Below are 19,831 nucleotides of genomic sequence, written 5' to 3' on the forward strand. Positions count from 1 at the left end.
GTGTGGGTGGCTGGCACAGCAGATGGCTCCCATCAACGAGGACTCTTTTTTTTTAATGTTTTATGTATTTCTGAGGGGGGGGGGCAGGCAGTGTGAGCAGGGGAGGGATAGAGAGAAGGGAGACACAGAATCCGAAGCAGCTCCCGGCTCTGAGCTGCCAGCACAGAGCCAGAGGCGGGGCTCGAACCCATGAACTGTGAGATCAAGACCTGAGCCAAAGTCAGATGCTTAACTGACTGAGTCCCCCAGGACCCCCCCAGCTAGGACTCTTAAGGAGAGGAGTGGGGAGGGGGCTGAGGTGGAGAGAGAAGCCTGGCAGGAAGGGAGCAAGGTAGATAGAGGGGGACCTGGGGCTCCCAAGGGAGAGTGAAGCCCCAGAAACATGGCTGAGGCCGTCGTTGGGAAGGGTTTCAGGACCGGGGCACTGAGAGCAGGGTCAGAAGCCCCTCCTTGATGTTGCTCCCTCATCAAGCCCGTCTCGTCCGAGGTCTCAGGAGGTGAAGCCTTCACCATTTCCTTCCCCAGTTCTCCAAGGGGTCCTCTGCTGAGCTGGCAGTGGTCTCCTCATCCTTCTCTCTCCGGAGCAGGGCTCTTTGCGGTGGCGGGCATGTCTGAGGGCAGGAGCCTGTGCCGTGGCGGGCGCGTCCGAGGGCAGGAGCCTGTGCCGTGGCGGGCGCGTCCGAGGGCAGGAGCCTGTGCCGTGGCGGGCGCGTCCGAGGGCAGGAGCCTGTGCCGTGGCGGGCGCGTCCGAGGGCAGGAGCCTGTGCCGTGGCGGGCGCGTCCGAGGGCAGGAGCCTGTGCCGTGGCGGGCGCGTCCGAGGGCAGGAGCCTGTGCCGTGGCGGGCGCGTCCGAGGGCAGGAGCCTGTGCCGTGGCGGGCGTGTCTGAGGACAGTATCTTGAAATAGCATGTTTGGTCTCAGGCCTTTTACATGTCCCTAGATGCCTTGGGTGCGCCCTTGGCCTCTGTGCCCTGGCCACGCGGGCTGTCCAGGCTGAGTCCTACTGTTAATTATTAGGGAGCTGAGTATCTGGGTGTTTCCCATGGGATCTGTGTCCTTTGTCCCGTGAGCTGTCTTGCACTTTGCCCCATCACGACTGACTTGAAGACCACTTTGTCATGTTTACTGTAAATGTTTTGGCCAGCTGACCATCTGTTTTCCGGTTTTGTAGGTTTTTTTTTTTTTTTTTTTTTAAGTTTATTTTGAGAGAGAGTGTGCGCAAGAGCGGGAGAGGGGCAGAGAGAGACAATTACAAGCCGGCTCTGAGTCGTCAGCACGGAGCCCAATGCGGGACTCGAGCTCACCAGCTGTGAGATCATGACCTAAGCCCAAGTGAAGAGTAGGGTGCCTGACCAGCTGAGCCCCCAGGGACCCCCGGAGGTTTTGCTTTGATTTGCTTTGTTTGCAGACATTTTGAAGATCTAGTGCAACTGGATTTATCGGTTTTCTTTTTTTGTTTTTGGGTTTTGTGTCCAGTTTAGAAAGGCTTTCCCCTTTGCTGGGATCACACAGATGCTCTTCCATTCTTCCTTCTTGTACTCCCGTGGCTTTCCTTTCCCTTAGGCTGTGTCTCTGATGCGTCTGGAGTTGATTTTGGTGTGAGGAGAGAGGTGGGTCCTGCCCTCCGTGGCTGCGTGTTGAAGCAGCTCCCCCCGCCCCCCGTTAGCGCTGTGTGGCCCTCCCGGTCCTCCCACGCGCATCTCTGCCGACCCGTCGCTCCTGGACGCTCTGTCCTGCGCTGCCTGGTGCTGGTTCTCCCCGCACACTGCTCACACCCGCTCCTCGGGCCCTCCCTCCTCCGCGTGCCCCTCATGGGCCCTGCCCCTGCATCTGACAACCCGTCCCACGCTCACCCGGGTCTTCTCCCGTCCAGTCCCTCCTGGGCAAGTGTGCGGGTCCTGGGGGCTCTTCTGCGAAGCCCCCCCTCACCCCCATCTGATCACATGACTTCTTTCTGTGCCAGCTCCTGTGGCTCCTGCAGCCTGTGGGCTGAGGCCGCTCCTCAGCTGGGGACAGAGATGCCCCCGGGGCAGACTGTGCCAGGTGCTGTCCCTTCCCGGGCTGACCTGAGCGCTAGCAGGGGCACTCACACCTGCTCTCCCGAAACAGAGGAACGGAGCACATCAGGTGCTTGGGAGCCGTTTACCTCGCGTGGCTCAAAAGTCCAACAGAAATGACCCAAAGTGCACGTCTAACCCTCTGCACCCCCCGTGACCGCTTTCAGTCGTTTTTTTGTGTGTCTTTCTTATTTCTTACATACATATAAATATATTTTTATTTTATTCATTTTTTACATAAAAGGTACCGTATTGTGTACAGGTTCTGTGCCTTTTTTCTTCACTGAACAAACACTATTTCTTAGCGACCTCTCCATGATGGGGCACAGGAAGCTTCTTCCCAAACCCCTCTGGCTCTTGTTTAATTAGACCCTTTGATAGACAGGTAGGTCATTTCCAGTGTTTTCTGTCATAAAGGCTGTTGCAGCAGGGGCCTGGCCAGATTGCTGGTGAGCGCTCCTTGGGGGACGGCTGCTCTGCTCATTCAACGTCCCGCACCCGCCCATCTGGGCGTCAGTGAGGAGCCAGCTCCCGGCCGCTGGGCCCGAGCAGCCCCGCTGCGGGCCTGGGGCCTCCTCCCGAGAGCTCCCCGAGACGGCTTCCTTCTCGCGGGCGTCTGGGCCTTACTGACCCACGTCCTGCTCCTCTGCGGGGGCGGGGCTGTCTTCAGTCCCCTCTTGGCCCCTTGGCCCCCTCCCCAGCGCAGAGCCGAGTGGAGCCAGGGGGGTGGGAGTGAAGAGAGCTTGCCGAGTGACCGGAGCACGCACACCAGCCATGTGCCATTGTGAGGAGCGCCCTGCTCTCCCTCGAGGTGGGCTGGGAAGCCTCTTGAGAGCCTGGTGCTCTTATGGTTTAGGTGTTTCCCTGACTGGACGGTGTAGGCCCGTGGGGCCCCTCGGGCTGAGCATGTCCACTCCTTAGCTGCACGGAGCTGTGCCAGGCCTGGTTCCCTCAGCCCTTTCTGGACACTGACCAAGGGCCCGCTTTATAGGTGCCTGCACGTGGCTAAGGTGATGGACAGGGAGTGAGCCCCCAACAAGCTTGTCCTCGGGTGGAAGAGACAGGCTGGACTAAGAGTGCCCTAGTGTCTGGTGTCCAGTGTCCAGCACCCAGACTCCGCTGGCCCAGGAAGCCGCTTCATTTGTAGATAATGCCACAAATAAAACCAATTCTTTTGAGTGTAAGCTATTGGAAGCCAGACACAACTTCACATGTGGAGGATGGGAAGCCCCCAAAACCAGAGGGAAGGCAGGTGGGCAGGCTTGGGCCTGATGCAGCCTGGGCTCCTCCAGCCCCCACTCCTGATCTCTTCCCCTCTCTGAACAAGGCCATGGGTGAGTAAAGCCACCGTCTCTAGTCCTCACACAGATGCTGAGAGGAGTGAGGGGGTGGAGTGGTCAGCGGGGGACTCTGGGTGTAGGCATGGCCTCAGTTTCCTTGTGTAGCAAATGGGGAAAATGACATGGGCCTACTGGAGGGCTGTGCGGGTGGGGGTGGCAAGGCTGCGGAGACTCTCAGGCCAGCGTGGGTCTGTTCATGCTGGGCTGGGCTCTGGGTCCCGTGCCTTCAGCACAGTCTTTGGGGATGGCACAGTGGTGCGGGCTGAGGGGTGCCCCATCTCAGTCCCACACTCTTGTGCGGCTTACCTGGGCACAGAGCTGAGACCTGGAAAAAAATCACCCAGATTATCACTGACATTCCAGGGAGACGTTGGGGACGATTTGTAGACAAGGCAGGAGAGGCCTTGCTCACCACCACCCCTAAGCCCTGGGTGTGGGTGTGGCCTAGTGGCTATTCTGTGAGACTCCCGGAGCCATCCTGGCCTTGGGGGCTCAGCTGAGGGTCAACTCTTCTACTTGTGGTGGCTGTTCCTGGACTGTGGCTGGGAGCCAGAAAGCACAGGGCTGAGCCTGGGGGGGCCAGGCTGGGCACTGTGTCAACCCTTTGAAGGAGACTGTCCTGGGATCCAGCACCCACTGCGGCGTTTCCCGGGACTCCCGGGCTCACCTTAGGGTCACTTGGGGCTCCGAGGAGGTAGTCTTCAGCCCGAGGACCTGCCTGAGGAGACAGAGACTGCCCTCGGGCATCTAACAGCCAGGAGTGCTGCTAGAGGGCCCCCACACACCTAGGGCTTCAGGAGGCTGGGCCACCAGAGTTGGTGGCTGGGGGTCTGTGTAAGCTGCCAGGGTTCTTCCGTTGTGACTTGGTTGGGGGAAAGGGGTGCTCTCCAGATGCTGCTCCGTGATGAGTTCTCATGGGTGCTCTTCAGAATGAATAAGCCAGAAGACGTGTATTCAGTTTGAACAGCTAGTTCCTCCTCTTGGCTTTCTGTAGGACATGGGCGTCAGCATCTCTTCGTGTCTATGGCGTGATGGCATGTTGACGCCTTCTAAATCTTGCTGAACTTAGCAGCCGGGTGGTGGCTCTGGGACTGGTGCCTGTCCTCGGCTTTGAAAAGTGACAGTGGCCCCTGCAGCCCTGTGAGGCCTGTAGGGGGCCCTTCCTTGCGGGGGGGGGCATCATCACACCCTCTGTGGGCCCTCCCCTGCCTTGCTCCTTGATGATGGTCTCTGGGGTGCGCTCTTCAGGTCAGCTTCCCTGGAAGGCCCAGAGAGGTAAAGGTCACACCGTGTGGCCAAGTGTGTGTGGGGATGGCCTGCTTCCTTGGGGGGGGGGGGGCATGAGGGGAGAGGGCTGGTAGTGGCCAGGAGGGAAGGAGAATCTCAAAGAGGACGGGTGCTCTCCCTTGTTTGTAGCCTGCACAGCCTTCAGGACCTTCCAGGAGAGCCCAAGGAGAAGGTGACCTTGTGCAGTCCAGCCTGGGACAGATAGGTCAGCGTGGCCATGGGGACCGGAGCACGGGGCCTTGAGAGACTTGCGGAGAACAACTCCCTGGAGGGGCAGCCTTGTGGGGAAGACCTGTCCTGGCTGCTAGCACAGCCCTCCTTGCTCTCTACGCTCAGCTGCGCTGCCCTTTCTGGGAACTCTGAGTGAGCCCCCCGCCAGGAATGCTGTCGTGCGCCGCTGGCTGGGACAGGGCAGGGCTAGTGCCCTTCCCTGCTGGCCTGCCCCGCCTGGAGCTGGCCTTGATGTGTTTGTTTCCTGTTCCTCCTCCACAGGCTGGTGGATGCCACCTGCTGCCTGCCTTCTGATCTACTGCTCTTCTGAAAGGAGGCTCTTCTAAAGATGTAGTCACCAGGCCTGCTGTGCCCTTGGTGCCCTGGCTGCTTACAGTCTCAATCCTGGGCACTGGGGCCCGAGACCCCAGGACTCTGAGGGTGCGCCCTGCCCTGGCCTTTCTGTGGCCGTGGGGCCCGCCCTCTGGCCCCACCTCCCTGTTGGCACTAACTACTGACCCTGGAAGACCAAAAGGGGAGGGGAGGGAAGGCCAGGTCATGACTGCTCCTAGCCCCCACCCAGGCTCCTGAGGCCTGGAAGGTGAGGGGGCTTCTGGAACTCCTAGGGGCCTCTGCCCATTGGCCCTGCCCTCCCTTCACCCTCATCTAAGTGCCAGGACGCTGCAACTCTGTTATCTAGGTAATTAGCTTCAGACCCTGGACCGAGGCTGGCCAGGTCCTGGGCTGCTTCCTACAGGCTGTGCACCCTGACCCCAAGAGGCAGGTGAGGCCCTGCCCGTCGAGCAGCCGAGGCGCCAGGGCTCTGGAGAGGCAGGCTGCAGGTGCCCTCCCACCCTGCCCTTTCTGCCTGGGCCTGGTCACGGTGTGGGGCCTCGTGACCCAGCCTTGCCAGGGGCAGAGGGCACCACTGAGCTTTGGGGAGGGGATGCCCCCCAGGGTGCCAGTCCAGCCCGCTGCCCCGCCCCGCAGGCCCAGTCTGGCCCCGGTGCTCCTCCATCTGGTGCCCCGAGCAGCCCCCCGGGCGGGCGGCCCCCGTCATGGCCGAGCACCTGGAGCTGCTGGCAGAGATGCCCCTAGTGGGCAGGATGGGCACGCAGGAGCGGCTGAAGCACGCCCAGAAGCGCCGTGCCCAGCAGGTGAAGATGTGGGCCCAGGCTGAGAAGGAGGCCCAGGGCAGGAAGGGCCTTCCGGAGCGGCCTCGGCCCTGGGAGGAGGCAGCCAGCGGCAGGCCACAGAGGCGGGTCCTCTTCCCGCCCAGCGTCACGCTTCTGGAGGCTGCTGCCCGAAATGACCTGGAGGAAGGTGAGTGTAGCTGAGCCTGAGGGCAGGCCCTGTGCCCCGCAGCCCCGGAGAGAGCTGAGGGGGCGTCCTGCGGGGCCTGGGGCTGGCCTGCCTTCCTCGTCGCCTGCTCCAAGTGGTCGGCCACCCGAGGCTCGCCAGTGAGGGGGCAGCGCACCGGCGTGCTGCTGCAGGGGTGAGGCTGATGGGATTGGCCAGGGGCTCTGGGGAGCCCACAGGAGCCTGGAGCGATGCCCAGGGCCTGGCTTAGGCGGGCCGGGAGTGGCTTGTCTTCACGGCCTCTGGCCGCTGACCAGGAGAGGTCCTCTGTCTCCACCCTAGTAAAGGAGGACGGCAGCGCCACCTCAGCAGGTCAGAGTGCGGGGCAGGGTCCCCACTGACACCCGCCTCGGCCCTGCCCTTGGCTTCTTCCTCCCCGTCAGGACCTCCCTGGTTAGATGACAGGCCCGAGCTTTTCGGCAGGCTCCTCACTCCTCCCCTGCACCCTGTTGCTCACAGCCCTTCTGCTCTCCCTGAGGGGCTCCTAAAGGCTTGTCCTGCCTTCCTCCAGGGCAGAGGGCAAGGAGAGGCGGGCAGTACCTCAAGGCAGGGGAGGCAGAGGAGGGCGTGATGGGTGTGCCACCGGCCCAGGCTCAGGGAACTGTGGGAAGGAGGTGTGTCTGGGAGGGTCAAGCCAGCAAGGAGGTCCTGGATGACCTTGGTGATGGGCTGCATCCCAGATGGGACCACTGAATGAGGACGGGGACCAGCTCTGCTGAGGGACACCCTGGAGGGGGTGGGCCCGGATGCCTGGGACCCACACTGCAGGCTGCAGCTGGGCAGGGTGCCCGCTCTCACACGGGAGCCTGAGGGCCCAAGCGCCCTGAATCAGGAGGGGTGTATCCCACTGGATCCTGGGAGCAGAGGGCTGCAGTGTGTGCCCACCTGGGGGCGACAGCCAGTGCCCCGACTCTTGAGCCCTCAGCCTGAGCTCGGTGTCCCTCTTGCCACCCACACCTCTGTCTTCCTCACCACCCTCTGCTCCCGACTGCGGCACAGCCGTCAGCCCAGGCATCCAGTACCTGGACTAAACCACGTTAGCTGGGCAGGACCCCTAGCCCTGCGTCCTGACCATGCTTCCTGCCCCCCTTCTCACAGTCCGCCAGTTCCTCGAGAGTGGGGTCAGCCCTGACCTGGCCAATGAGGATGGCCTGACGGCCCTGCACCAGGTCAGCCACGCTGAGGGTGGGATGGGAGGGGAAGGGGCACTGGCCAGGGCTCTGGCACTCAGGCCGTGTGGTTCCTAGAGCTGCATCGATGACTTCCGGGAGATGGTGCAGCAGCTCCTGGACGCCGGGGCCAAGGTCAATGCCCGTGACAGCGAAAGCTGGACACCCCTGCATGCTGCGGCCACCTGTGGCCACCTGCACCTGGCAGAGCTGCTCATTGCCCGGTAGGTACCGCTGGGGTGGCCAGAGTTGGGGAGGGGCCGCATCTGGGCCAGGGAGGCAGGGCCTTCCCTGCAGACAGTAGTTCATCCTGAGACCCAAGCCTGTTGTCTCCTCTGCAGGAAGCATGCTCGGCCCTTGGCCTCTGGTGTCCCCCTCGGGCTTGCTTACCCTGACTTCATGCTGGTGTGGAGATCAGGGCCTGGGCTGAGGCTGCAGACTCTGCGACACCAAGGGGACAAGCATGTGCTCGGGGCAGTGTTGTTGTCTGCCCGCCAGGCTGTCAGCCTGGGCACATCCCCCTGCCACGCATTCTTAGGGGTTTGGGAATTCCTTGGGGGCAGGCCTTGGCCTCTAGGTCTGGTCGTCCCTGGGGTCTTCCCAGAGAAATGCCACTCTGGGCAAAATGATGCGGGTGGCAATGGCAAGGACAGAAGCGGGGCCTTCAACGAGGAGGTCGGAGCAGGGCAGAGCGGCTTCGGACAGAGGCCTTGGTAAATAGGAAGGGGGGTCTGCTTCACCAGGATCCAGGAGGCCCCCCACGCACATGGCCCCTCAACTCTGAGCCCTGTAGTAGGACAGATGTTCAGGGGCTCAGGCTGTCCTCGGAGTGGTGCGGGTGCTGGCGGTGGGTGTGTGGGCGGTGGCAGGCTCTCCCCTCCACACACAGATGCCTCAGAGCAGGAGGGGTGGGTGCACACAGACAGCCCCCACCCCTGCTCTGCTCCTCTCCACAGTGAGCACCCACCTTTGTGTTCCGGGCTCGCCTTCAGCTCCCTGTGTTTCCCGGGGTCACATTCTGGCCTGAGCCCTGTCCCTGCGGTTTTCTCTGTCACCCGGGCTCTCATCCCTGTGTCTTTTGCTCCTTGAGGCTCCTCGAGCCCTGGCAGTTCCTCCTGGTGGGTGGACCCACTGTGTAGGTGGACAGTGGCAGATGGGTAGAACCCGGGGGATGGCCTGCCCGGCTTGAGTCCGGGATCCAGAGCTGAGGGACAGCTAGATGGTCCCAGGGGCACCGGGGGCCCAGGCCTCCTCTACATTCGACCCACACTGTCCTGGAGAGCAGCCCCAGGCCAAGGGCCTCTGCAGAGGGCAGGCCTGAGGCCTCCGTGGAGGAGAAGCATTGTGACCAGAGCCCTTGCCCACGCTCCTTGCAGTGGCGCCGACCTTCTGGCCGTCAACACCGATGGGAACATGCCGTATGACCTGTGTGAGGATGAGCGGACGCTGGACTGCCTTGAGACGGCCATGGCTGACCGCGGTGAGTGCGGCCCCGCCCGCCCGCCAGGGTGCACGGGCACCCTGGTGCCCGCTCTGAGCCTGCTGCCTTGCAGGCATTACCCAGGACGGCATCGAGGAAGCCCGGGCCTTGCCGGAGCTGCACATGCTGGATGACATCCGAAGCCTGCTGCAGGCAGGGGCCAACATTGATGCCCCCCAGGACCACGGGGCCACGCTGGTGATGATGGGGCCACGTGGGTTGCAGGTTGGGAGGTTGCTGCTGGAGGGGCGTGGCAGGGACTCAGGGCTGGGCGATGTGCCTGCAGCTCCACATCGCTGCTGCTAACGGGTTCAGTGAGGCGGCCACCCTGCTGCTGCAGCACCGAGCCAGCCTGAGCGCCAAGGACCAGGACGGCTGGGAGCCGCTGCATGCGGCCGCCTACTGGGGCCAGGTGAGCGCCGGGTCTGCGGGGGGGGGGGGGGGGGGGGGGGGGGGGGGGGGGGGGGGGGGGGGGGAGCAGCTGGGCCTGGGCTGGTGGCTCCTGGCTCTGAGGCCTTCAGCATCCTGGGCTCGCCGGCCCTCAGGTGCACCTGGTGGAGCTGCTCGTGGCACACGGGGCCGACCTGAACGGGAAGTCTCTGATGGATGAGACACCTCTCGGTGAGCCGGGGCCGCCTCCGCCAGCTGTAGAGGGTGGGTGAAAGGGCACCGGTGACACCCACTTCTCCTCAGACGTGTGCGGGGACGAGGAGGTGCGGACCAAGCTGCTGGAGCTGAAGCACAAGCACGACGCGCTCCTGCGCGCCCAAGGCCGCCAGCGCTCTCTGCTGCGCCGCCGCACTTCAAGCGCGGGCAGCCGGGGGTGAGCACCTGCAGTTGACCCCGGTGTCCTACCCCCTGCTGGCAGCCCCCCCCGCCCCCGCCCCTGCTCCCCCGACAGTGCTCAGGTGCCAGTTGGAGCTCCGGGCGGTCTGCGGGGCACGTGACATCCTTTTCCCGACCACCCCCCAGGAAGGTGGTGAGGAGGGTGAGCCTGACCCAGCGCACCAGCCTCTACCGCAGGGAGCACGCCCAGGAGGCCATCGTGTGGCAACAGCCCCCGCCTACCAGCCCAGAGCCACCCGAGGAGGATGAAGACGGCCAGACAGACGCAGAGCTGCAACCCACGTGCAGTGAGGTAAGCCGTCCTCCTCCAGCAATGCCGGCCGTGGGCCCAGGCCCCGCCCTCTCTGGGTGGTGACATCCGTGCCTCTGGACTCGGTGGGAGCAGTGACCCTGTGTCCATAGCCTGGGCTGGTGCGCCACAGGGGGGCAGCTGCCCACTATGCACACTGGGGCCCAAGGCCACCGGAGGCCAGAGAAGGCCTTCCTGATGGCCTCTGGGGCCCATGCTTCCCCCACAGGAGGGGGAGCCCGAGTTGGCCAGGCCACACAATGGCCAAGTTGGAGGCACCCCAGGGCGACACCTGTACTCCAAACGGCTGGACCGGAGTGTCTCCTACCAGCTCAACCCCCTGGACAGCACGGCACCAGACACCCTGGTCCGGGCCAAGGCCCACCACACCCTAGCGGAGCTGAAGCGCCAGCGAGCTGCCGCCAAGCTGCAGCGCCCCCCGCCTGAGGGGCCCATGGCCCCGGAGCCTGGCCTGCCTGTGGACGCTGAGACCCCCCAGCCAGAGCGCAGCACCAGGGCTGGCGGAGATCCGCCCCTGCTTAAGCTTACTGCACCCTCAGAGGAGGCCCCCACGGAGAAGAGGCCGTGCTGCCTGCTCATGTGAGGGGCTGGCCCTGAGAGCGGCCAAGGTCCCGTCGCCTGGCCCAGCCAGGGGCTGCCTCCACTCCAGAGACCCCAGTGCATACCCGGTGCTGCTGTTGCAGGGGAGGGGGGGGCGGCAGTCGGTGCAGGGCCCTCCCTGTCTCCTGCATCTAGGATGCCAGCATCTTCGCTCAGGGCTAAACCTGTGGCAGAAGCCATCCTGGGGGCTCCTGGCTGCAGAAACCTAGTTTCATCCTGTGACTTGATAAAGGGCTGTTTTGCCACCTGCCTTGTTGTGTGTGTCAGCCGGGCCGCTGTCCCGAGGGTGGGGAGCTGCTGTGTTGCTGGTCCTGGGTGTGCCCGTCCCTGTTCGGGGCCTGTAGGTGCTTGTGGCTGCCTGGCCCTGCGTGGGGGTGAGGCCCACGGCCACTGGGCGAGGAGCCTGGCCTGTGCTGCACCCTCCTCCCCACCTCCCGGCCTCCTGGAGGCTCCTCTGTAACTCTTTACTTCCCTGAGAGGAGCAGGGAGCTTTGGAAGGACATTCCCTGAGGCGGGGGTAGTGGGGGTGCGGTGGGGTGTGGGAGGGTCCACGGCTGGGGGGATCCATGCCAGAGGGGCAGGGATCCTGGCTCGGAAGGGCAGGAGGGTTTCCACAAGACTCTTGAGCCACCAGCCAGAGAGGAGAATCGGTACGAGGCCAGAGTCAGAAACCTCCCTGGGGGATGAGTCCCCTGTTCCTGGCCTGTAGCCCTGATCCCGGGACCTGGCCGCCAGCCTCTGCCTGGGCTGGCAAAGGGGGGCGGTGGTTGGCCGCCCAGATTCTGAGCCGACTGGGCATGATCTGTCAGGGTGACGGGGGCCCTTTAGGGGCCTCGAGTGGGAGCGCAGAGGGCACTCCCAGCTCATCTGTCCATCCATGGTGGGGAGCTTTGCATGGCCACCAGTGCTGGGTGACATGGGCTCAGGTCACCTTCTCCTCTGCAGTGGATACTGACCGAGTCAGCCTGGTGTCTGCAGGGCCCTCCCTTTCCTTAGCATCAGTGGTTGGGGGGGTGTCCTCAGCAGGGCAGGGGGGGGGGGGCAGCGGGCAGGCTGCAGGTTAAATTTAGTGTGTGGGGTGGTGCTGCTGCCAAGGTCCACCTGCTAACACAGCTGCCACTTGGACCTTGCTGCCAGGGGCGGGAGGAGGCTGGCTCCACCGGGGCTGGTCCTAGAGGGGCAAGCTTGTGCACCGGGGGGCCAGGGTAGCACAGAGCCGAGAGGTGTGAGGAGAGACCCAGCTGGCTGTCTGGGGATCCTGTTCTTTCCTTTCGAGCCAGCAGGAGCTGAGGAGCCCAGGCTGACCTCAGGCCTGACCAGCTGCCCACAGCCCTTCTCAGAGGGCTGGCTCCTTGACCTTGTCAGATGTCAGCAGCTGGGGTAGCCACCCCTGGGCATGGCCTATCAGTTCCCTTCAGGGCCTGGGGAGGTGGGGCTCTGAGGGCCTATCGCTGCTTGCTTCCCACTGTCTCTACCAATCAGGATTAACAGGGAAGGGGAGCTCAGGTTAACTTGCCTCTGGTGTGGACCCAAGGGCAGCTCTAGGCTGGGGCCTGGTTAAAGGGCAGGACAGCAACCAAGAGCAGAGGAGGTGTCCCAGGTGTCCGAGGGCCCTCCAAAGGCCCAGAGCTGCCCTGCCCCCTGCTCCAACACCGCAGCCCAGAGACTCTGGCCTCTACCAGCTGCTGATCTGGGACCAAGGTCCAACCACAGGGCTCTTGCACCCTATGGGCCATGGTTGCCAGCCCAGGAGGGGCCAGATGGAAGCCCGCACCTGAGCTTTCGCTCCCCTCCCCCGATAACCCCCAGGATTCTATAGGGGAGAATTCCGGCTCAGTTACCTGGGAGACAGGCCTGTTGGCCCAAGCAAAGATGGGGGGCCTGCGAGGGCTCAGCCTTGGCAGAGCCCTGGTGGGGTAAATCTCAAGAGGTCCCAGCTCCATCTCCCCTTGGGGTTTAGCCCTGTCCAGCCCTGCCAACCCCTCAGGGCACTCAGCACACATCCCCCACTCTCCCAGGCCCAGTCCCTTAGGGCTTCTTGAACCTTCTGTCTGTCCCTACCCCCCATGTAGGTCTCCTGCTCCCCTGTCATGGGGACACTGGGCGGGCACTGGGCCTCGCCCCAAGCCCCGCCTGCCTCCTCATGCACTCCCTATGGCTCCCTGGGGCAGAACTGTGCCCAGACTGGTGGGGCGGGGCCCAGCGGCCCCAGCTCCTTCTTCAGCCTTTTCTGTCCCTTTCAGTGGGGCTAGCAGGCTGCACTGAAGAGGGTGCCCTTTACCTTGAGTCCCCATACCCCGGCTCCCTCTTCCCAGCCCCAGCTCACTGAGCCCAGACCCAGCTACCCTTATCCCCACTTCTGAATCCTGCCACATCCTGACCTTCGTGCCTGGTCTGAGTAGGGTCATGGCCTTGAGGGCAGGTGACCACAGCCAGGTTGCAATGAACGGGCTGAAGGAGAAGGTGCTGACGCTGGACACCATGAACCCGTGTGTTCGGAAGGTGGAGTATGCAGTGCGAGGTCCCATCGTGCTGCGCGCGCTCGAGCTGGAGCAGGAGCTGCGTCAGGTATGGCTCGGCCCCACCGCTGCCCTCCAGGCTCCACCCGGGCGGCTGAGTCGGCCCCATTCCTTCCCCGAGTCACGTAGGACAAGGAGATGAAGGCCCCGTTCTCACTGCCTGTGCCCCCTCCCTTTTAGGGGGTAAAGAAGCCCTTCACTGAGGTCATTCGCGCCAACATCGGGGATGCACAGGCCATGGGGCAGAAGCCCATCACCTTCCTGCGACAGGTGAGGCCGGCTCGCCATTGCCCCGGCGCTCCCCCCCAGTAGGCCCACGTGCTCCGGCCTCAGCATTCGCTCCTCCCAGGTCCTGGCCCTCTGCGTCCACCCTGATCTCCTGAACAGCCCACACTTCCCCGAGGACGCCAAGAGAAGGGCGGAGCGCATCTTGCAGGCGTGCGGGGGACACAGCCTGGGTAAGTGCCAGCGCCCCAACCAGCCAAAGACCCAGGGAGGAGCAGAAGCTGGAGGGAGGCTGTCCTGGGGGAGGGGTGGACCTGCCTGCCCGCCTGGAAGGGGCGGAGATCTTCGGGAGGGCTGCGAGGGGACCTCACGTGTCCACCCCCCCTCCCCGTTCTGCCCCGCCTCCCGGCTCAGGGGCCTACAGCATCAGCTCAGGCATCCAGCTGATCCGGGAGGATGTGGCGCGGTACATCGAGCGGCGCGACGGAGGCATTCCCGCGGACCCCGATAACGTTTACCTGTCCACTGGTGCCAGCGACGCCATCGTGGTAGGCCAGGGCCAAGGCAGGACACCGGGGCTCTTTCTGCACGGCCGGAAAGACCCTGCTCTTCCTGGCGCCCGAGCACTGGTTCCGGGGGGGGGCGGGGGGCAGGTGCGGTCCCTGACCTCACCAACCTTGCCTGCCCCTCCCCTCTCCATCCGGCCCGCAGACGGTGCTGAAGTTGCTGGTGGCGGGAGAGGGTCGCACGCGCACGGGTGTGCTCATCCCCATCCCTCAGTACCCGCTCTACTCGGCCGCGCTGGCCGAGCTCAACGCGGTGCAGGTGGACTACTACCTGGACGAGGAGCGCGCGTGGGCGCTCGACGTGGCCGAGCTGCGGCGCGCCCTCGCCCAGGCGCGAGACCGTTGCTGCCCTCGCGCGCTCTGCGTTATCAACCCTGGCAACCCCACAGGTGCGCCGCCTGCCCCCCCCCCCCTCCCGCCGGGGTCAGGCTGCCCTCCCGCCCCGCTGAGCGCAGCTCCCGAGTCTGACCCGGACACGCTGCCTCTCCCGCGCCCCCAGGGCAGGTGCAAACCCGCGAGTGCATCGAGGCCGTGATTCGCTTTGCCTTCGAGGAGCGCCTCTTCCTGATGGCGGATGAGGTGCTGGCAGGGGCTCGCCTGGGGCCTGGGGTCGGAGGGCGGCAGCGGCCGCCCCCGTGACGCCCGCCCGCCCGCCCGCCCGTCCAGGTGTACCAAGACAACGTGTATGCGGAGGGCTCGCAGTTCCACTCGTTCAAGAAGGTGCTCACGGAGATGGGGCCGCCTTACGCGGCGCAGCAGGAGCTCGCCTCCTTCCACTCGGTCTCCAAAGGCTACATGGGAGAGTGCGTGCAGGCCGGGCGGGCGGGGGTCGCGGCCTCCGTCCTCGGCTGGCCTCCCCCTTCCCCGCCGACCCTGCCTCGACAACAGCCCTCGCCTCGCAGGTGCGGGTTCCGCGGCGGCTACGTGGAGGTGGTGAACATGGACCCCGCGGTGCAACAGCAGATGCGGAAGCTGATGAGCGTTCGGCTGTGCCCGCCCGTGCCGGGCCAGGTCCTGCTGGACGTGGTGGTCAGCCCGCCCGCACCCTCGGACCCCTCCTTCGCGCAGTTCCAGGCGGTGAGCGGGAAGGGCCCAGGGGGGCGGGGGCGGGGAGGGCGCTGCCCGGCCAGGCCTGATCGGCCCACCCTCCGCTGCCGCAGGAGAGACAGGCTGTGTTGGCCGAGCTGGCGGCGAAGGCCAAGCTCACGGAACAGGTTTTCAACGAGGCTCCAGGCATCCGCTGCAACCCGGTGCAGGGCGCCATGTACTCCTTCCCTCGCGTGCATCTGCCTCCGCGCGCGGTGCAGCGCGCTCAGGTCCAGGGCCCCGACTGGTGGGCGGGCGGCGGGGGCGGGGGGTGGGGAGGGGGCGGCTAGCGGGGCGGGGCCCCGACTGGTGGGCGGGCGGCGGGGGTGGGTGGGGCCCGGCCCCAGGGGGAGGGCGGAATCTGGGCGCCCAGCCCTGACCGCTCCGCCCCCTCCGCCCGCCCTCAGGAGCTCGGCCTGGCTCCCGACATGTTCTTCTGCATGCGCCTTCTGGAGGAGACCGGCATCTGCGTGGTGCCCGGGAGTGGCTTCGGGCAGAGGGAAGGCACCTACCACTTCCGGTGAGGCGCGGCCCCGCGCGGCTCATCCCCGCAGCCCCCAACACCTTTGCTTACCTCCCTCTCCTTTTTAGGATGACCATTCTGCCCCCCTTGGAGAAGCTGCGACCTCTGCTGGAGAAGCTGAGCCAATTCCACGCCAAGTTCACCAGAGAGTACTCCTAACCACCCCGTTCCCCACTTTGGGTCCAGGCTGGGCCGGCAGGGCCGACCGTGGACTTACCATGCCCAGGGCCCTGGGGGTCTCTGGAGGCCTCAGGACTTGCTCCTGCTGCCTGTGGGGCTGGGCCCCTGCCTTTCTACAGGCCCCTAATAAAGCTATGAAGCAGCCTGACGACTTCAGGTGTGCACACCTGTACGAGCCTCCCCTGCCTTTGTCCGCTCCTCCTGAGTTGCTTGCTGAGCTGGGGTTCTGGAGAGCCAGCGCGGGGTGGAACATTTGTCAGCCTTCAGGAGAAGTGGTCAGGAGGCCTCCCAGAGGAGGTGACCTTACAACAGATGCAGTTCCTCTCATGTGCTGCATTTCCACTCCGGTCTCTGGTCCTGAGGCAGGGTGGCAAACCTCACATAAAAATTAGGAAGAGTAAGAGATGTGAAGGAAGGCACTGAGCCTTTCCTTTAGGGTTGGTGATAAGGCTGGACAAAAAAGACATGGGAACTGAGTCCAGGGTGGCCACATCAAAAAAAGTAGCCTAAGGAAGACACAGAAAGGTGTGTCCCCTGGCCTGGCTCCCCTTATACTGTCCCCCTCTCTCCTGGCACCACAGGGAACTTGCTGAGCTGTAGGCTGAAGTTGGCTGGGTGGGTGGGCAGCATTCAAGGGAGGCAGTCTTGATGTTCCTCCTAAATGGGCAGATGGCCTGAGGCTGCTGGAGAGCAAGAGAGGGGAGGGGAGGAAGAATGAACAAGTGAGTCTTGCTTTATATTGGGTTTGAAGTGTGAGATGTGCTTTCCTAGTGCAAATGCAGTCCTGGAGCCAGGAGGCAGCTAAGGGGGGTGCCGGGGGGGGGGGGGGCTCCAAGACCAAGCGCCCAAGGGCAGGGGCGGGAAACAGAGCTCGTATAATGCTGACGCAGGGGCATCCTGGGGAGATCCAAGCCTGGGCGGGCATGCAGCCCTCGGTCCCTGCCACTGGCAGAAGGACTAGTGTCTGTGGTGTGCACACTCTGTGGGTCACTGCATTCTTCTCCCGGAGGGATGGCAGGCCCCTTCGAACAGATGAGGAAACTTGTCGAAGTAACAGGAGACCCACTCAGGGTGGCTGAGCCAGCTGTTGCTCTCAGGGTTGGGCTGGCTGAAGGGAGACAACGCTAGCGCTCTAGCTCTGTCTGTTCTGGAGGTGGTTCCTGACCCTGGGCCACATTCACTACCTCCCCTGGGCCTCAGGAGCCCTGTGAGATGCAGCTCTGGGCAGGGGAGAGTCGGCATGAAACCCTTGGGTGGGCCGTTCCCTCCACAGAGCCTGCCGGAGTCAGGCAGGCAGGACTTGGGCCCTGTGTCTCCAGGCCTTGTCACCGGACGCTCGAGGGCATCGCAGGGAGCAGCTGGCTGCATCCCTCCGGCTGAGACCTTTCACACAAACCTGCCTTTCGTGGCCCTCTGTGGCCACTGGCTAGGGGAGGGCACAGAAAGCACAGCCACAAGGAGGTGAGGGTTCCAGCAGCGGAAATAAACAGGAGTAAACAGTGGGGGCCGCTGGAAGGACCCGGTGGACACTGCAGCGACCAGGCTCCAGGTGAGACACCAAGGAAGAGCAAGCACTTCTAGAGAGTTAGGGGGTGGGTCCAGGGGGTCTGGGAGCCGGAACCGATCGTCTTGGGAAGGACCGGTATGGGCCGCTGACTCAACGCCAGCCGGACGGCCCGCGGTGCGTGCTCAAGGCTCCCTGGCCGCACTCGGAGTAGCCACTGGGGGCGCCAGAGGGCGGCTGGCGCTCTGGCCCGCTCCTCCAGCTCTGTGGCCGCCGCGTCTCGCGGCTGCGTAGAGAGCCGTCCATGGAGTGTGGGCCGCCTCCGGATCCGAGGCTCCTTGTCCCGACGCCAGCCTCCACGGCCCTGACCTGACTGGCCCAGCCCAACAGCCATGCCGCCGTGTGATCCCTGACTTCATCCTGACCGGACCGGACCCCACCCGGAACTGCTTTGCCTGCCCCTGCTCCGAGCCGGACCTCTGATTCCACTCCAGGCTCTGACCTGGCCTTGAACCTGGCCCCAGAAAAGCAGATCCCAGGCCCAGCCCCCTGACCCCCAGCCCTCGCCCTAGGGCTCCCCACGCTCCTGGCCATGCATGGGAAGCTCCTGCCGCTGGCCGGCCTCTACCTGGTGCAAGGCTTGCCCTATGGGCTGCAGTCCGGCCTGCTGCCGTTGCTGCTGCGGGCCCGTGGCCTCTCCCTGACCCGCGTGGGACTGGCCAAGGTGCTGTACCTGCCATGGCTGTTTAAACTCGTGTGGGCCCCACTGGTGGACACGCGGGGCTCCCTTAGGGCCTGGCTGACGCTCAGCACGGCTGCTCTGGGCCTGGTGTGTGGGCTGCTGGCAGCCCTGCCTCCTGCAGAAGCAGGCCAGGCTGAGCTGCCTGTCACCGTGGCAGGGCTGCTTCTGCTGCTGAACCTGGGTGCTGCTGTGCAGGACGTGGCCCTGGACACGCTGGCCGTACAGCTCTTGGAGCCAGCCGAACTAGGGCCTGGTAACACAGTGCAGGTGGTCGCTTATAAGCTAGGGGCAGTGCTGGCGGGAGGCGGGCTGTTGGACCTCGTGCCCACCCTCTCCTGGCCCCGGCTCTTTCTGCTCCTGGCTGCTGTCTACTGGCTGGCGGCTGCCCTAGTCTGGGCTGCGCCAGCCCTGCAACAGTTGCCTGCATCCCAGCCCTCAGAACGACCCCTCCGTACCCTGCACCTCCTGCAGGACTTGCTGGCTGTGCCTGGTACTCCGTGGACAGCAGGCCTTGTGCTCACTTACAAACTGGGTAAGTGAGGCTTTGAGTCAGGCAACAGCAGGGGTGGCAGCCTGCAGGTGGATCCCTAGGAGCCCTGGAACGCGTTTCACGACCACCTTCTGGGGTATCGACCGCAGGCCGGAACCCCGCCTGACTCCACAGCTGGGCTTTGCCTCTAGTACTTCTCCAGCTCTGGCTGCATGGCTTCTGTGAGCTCCAGCCACAGCCCCTTGGGTTTCTCAGATGCTGCTTCATGCTGACCCTGAGTTTGGCTGATGCCCAGTCCCAGCTGTCTCCTGGCACCTGTGGCCCAGGACAGGGGCAGGGCAGGGGCCTGGCTAGGGAGGGCAACTGAGGCCCCAGGTGAAGGGAGGTGGGCAGCTGCCTGCTCGCGTTCTCCGCAGGTGAGCAGGGTGCCAGCAGCTTGTTCCCGCTCTTCCTGCTGGACCGCGGCATCTCCACGCCAGAGCTGGGCCTGTGGAACGGCGTGGGCGCCGTCGTCTGCTCCATTGTAGGCTCGTCCCTGGGCGGGGCCCTGCTGGCCAGGCACTGGTGAGCCCTCCTCAGCCTGCCCCCCCCCCGCTCACACCTGCCTGGCCCCACGTTGCCTGACCTGCCCGTCTCCCCACCTTAGGCAAGCACTGCCTTTGCTGAGGTCTGTGCTTCGCTTCCGTCTGGGTGGCCTGGCCTGCCAGACCACCCTGCTCTTCCACCTGGACACCCCGGGAGTCAGGCTGGATGGCAGCACAGTCCTGAGAGGTGAGGGGCTGGCCATGGGAGGGGAGGGGTCCAGAGAGCCCTGGGCACTACTGATCTTGGCCTTCCCAGGGGCAGCCTTGCTGAGTCTGTGTCTGCAGCACTTCCTGGGGGGCCTGGTTACAACCACCACGTTCACCCTGATGATGCACTGCACCCAGCTGGCACCCAGTGCCCTGCAGGTAAGACGGTGTGGCCAGGTGGCCCAGGGGCTGCAGGGCTGGGATCCAAGCAAGGCCTCATTTGATCTCACACCCTACCCCACCCCCGCAGGCCACACACTACAGCCTCCTGGCCACTCTGGAGCTGCTGGGGAAGTTGTTCCTGGGCTCACTGTCTGGAGCTCTGGCTGACAGCCTGGGGTCGCATATCTGTTTCTCCTTCTTCCTTGCTCTCTCAGGCATGCCCGTTCTGTATCTGGGTCTGGCACCCAGTGCCCTGGCCTGAGCTGGATGGCCAGCCCACCTAATAAAGCTGAGCGTGCTCATGGCCTAGCTGTCTGGGATGTGTGACAGGCAAGGCTGTCCTCAGACTGTGGGGGCTGCCCCATAAAAAAAGAGGGTTCCTAAG

The 19,831-nt window shown here is 64.3% G+C and overlaps 3 protein-coding genes across 9 annotated transcripts in view; all 3 read left to right on the top strand.

Annotated features, from left to right (window-relative positions):
- The window catches only part of PPP1R16A (protein phosphatase 1 regulatory subunit 16A), a 35,934-nt gene extending 25,027 nt beyond the window's left edge, over positions 1-10,907 (top strand). For 5 of the 6 annotated variants that reach the window (XM_039254150.1, XM_039254152.1, XM_039254154.1 and 2 more), the window contains 10 exons: positions 5,177-6,217; positions 7,352-7,422; positions 7,501-7,646; positions 8,799-8,902; positions 8,976-9,100; positions 9,189-9,314; positions 9,448-9,523; positions 9,596-9,725; positions 9,875-10,040; positions 10,267-10,907. In XM_039254150.1, coding sequence (XP_039110081.1) covers positions 5,953-6,217; positions 7,352-7,422; positions 7,501-7,646; positions 8,799-8,902; positions 8,976-9,100; positions 9,189-9,314; positions 9,448-9,523; positions 9,596-9,725; positions 9,875-10,040; positions 10,267-10,641 — 1,584 coding nt within the window. In that variant the 5' untranslated portion in view covers positions 5,177-5,952 and the 3' untranslated portion in view covers positions 10,642-10,907. The remainder of the gene's footprint in view (positions 1-5,176; positions 6,218-7,351; positions 7,423-7,500; positions 7,647-8,798; positions 8,903-8,975; positions 9,101-9,188; positions 9,315-9,447; positions 9,524-9,595; positions 9,726-9,874; positions 10,041-10,266) is intronic. The other variant, XM_039254155.1, reaches the window with a different exon arrangement.
- A 2,095-nt stretch (positions 10,908-13,002) lies between these two features.
- GPT (glutamic--pyruvic transaminase) lies at positions 13,003-15,951 on the top strand. The gene is made up of 11 exons (XM_039254218.1): positions 13,003-13,226; positions 13,358-13,447; positions 13,527-13,635; positions 13,817-13,950; positions 14,114-14,357; positions 14,468-14,547; positions 14,635-14,771; positions 14,871-15,045; positions 15,129-15,284; positions 15,462-15,574; positions 15,646-15,951. The coding sequence occupies exons 1-11, from the start codon at positions 13,065-13,067 to the stop codon at positions 15,734-15,736; spliced, it is 1,491 nt and encodes a 496-aa protein (XP_039110149.1). The 5' UTR covers positions 13,003-13,064; the 3' UTR covers positions 15,737-15,951.
- A 1,571-nt stretch (positions 15,952-17,522) lies between these two features.
- On the top strand, positions 17,523-19,830 carry MFSD3 (major facilitator superfamily domain containing 3). Of its 2 annotated transcripts, XM_039254138.1 has the most exons (6): positions 17,524-18,270; positions 18,475-18,535; positions 18,910-19,057; positions 19,140-19,264; positions 19,334-19,443; positions 19,535-19,830. In XM_039254138.1, exons 1-6 carry the CDS (start codon positions 17,854-17,856, stop codon positions 19,706-19,708), a joined length of 1,035 nt encoding a protein of 344 aa, XP_039110069.1. In that variant the 5' UTR covers positions 17,524-17,853; the 3' UTR covers positions 19,709-19,830. The 2 variants fall into 2 exon arrangements, with proteins under 2 accessions (XP_039110068.1, XP_039110069.1); XM_039254137.1 differs by having other exon boundaries at positions 17,523-18,535.
- Position 19,831: the final 1 nt, after the last annotated feature.

Source organism: Hyaena hyaena, unplaced genomic scaffold, assembly GCF_003009895.1.
Source record: "Hyaena hyaena isolate Hyena2069 unplaced genomic scaffold, ASM300989v1 scaffold_474, whole genome shotgun sequence".
Classification (NCBI taxonomy): domain Eukaryota; kingdom Metazoa; phylum Chordata; class Mammalia; order Carnivora; family Hyaenidae; genus Hyaena; species Hyaena hyaena.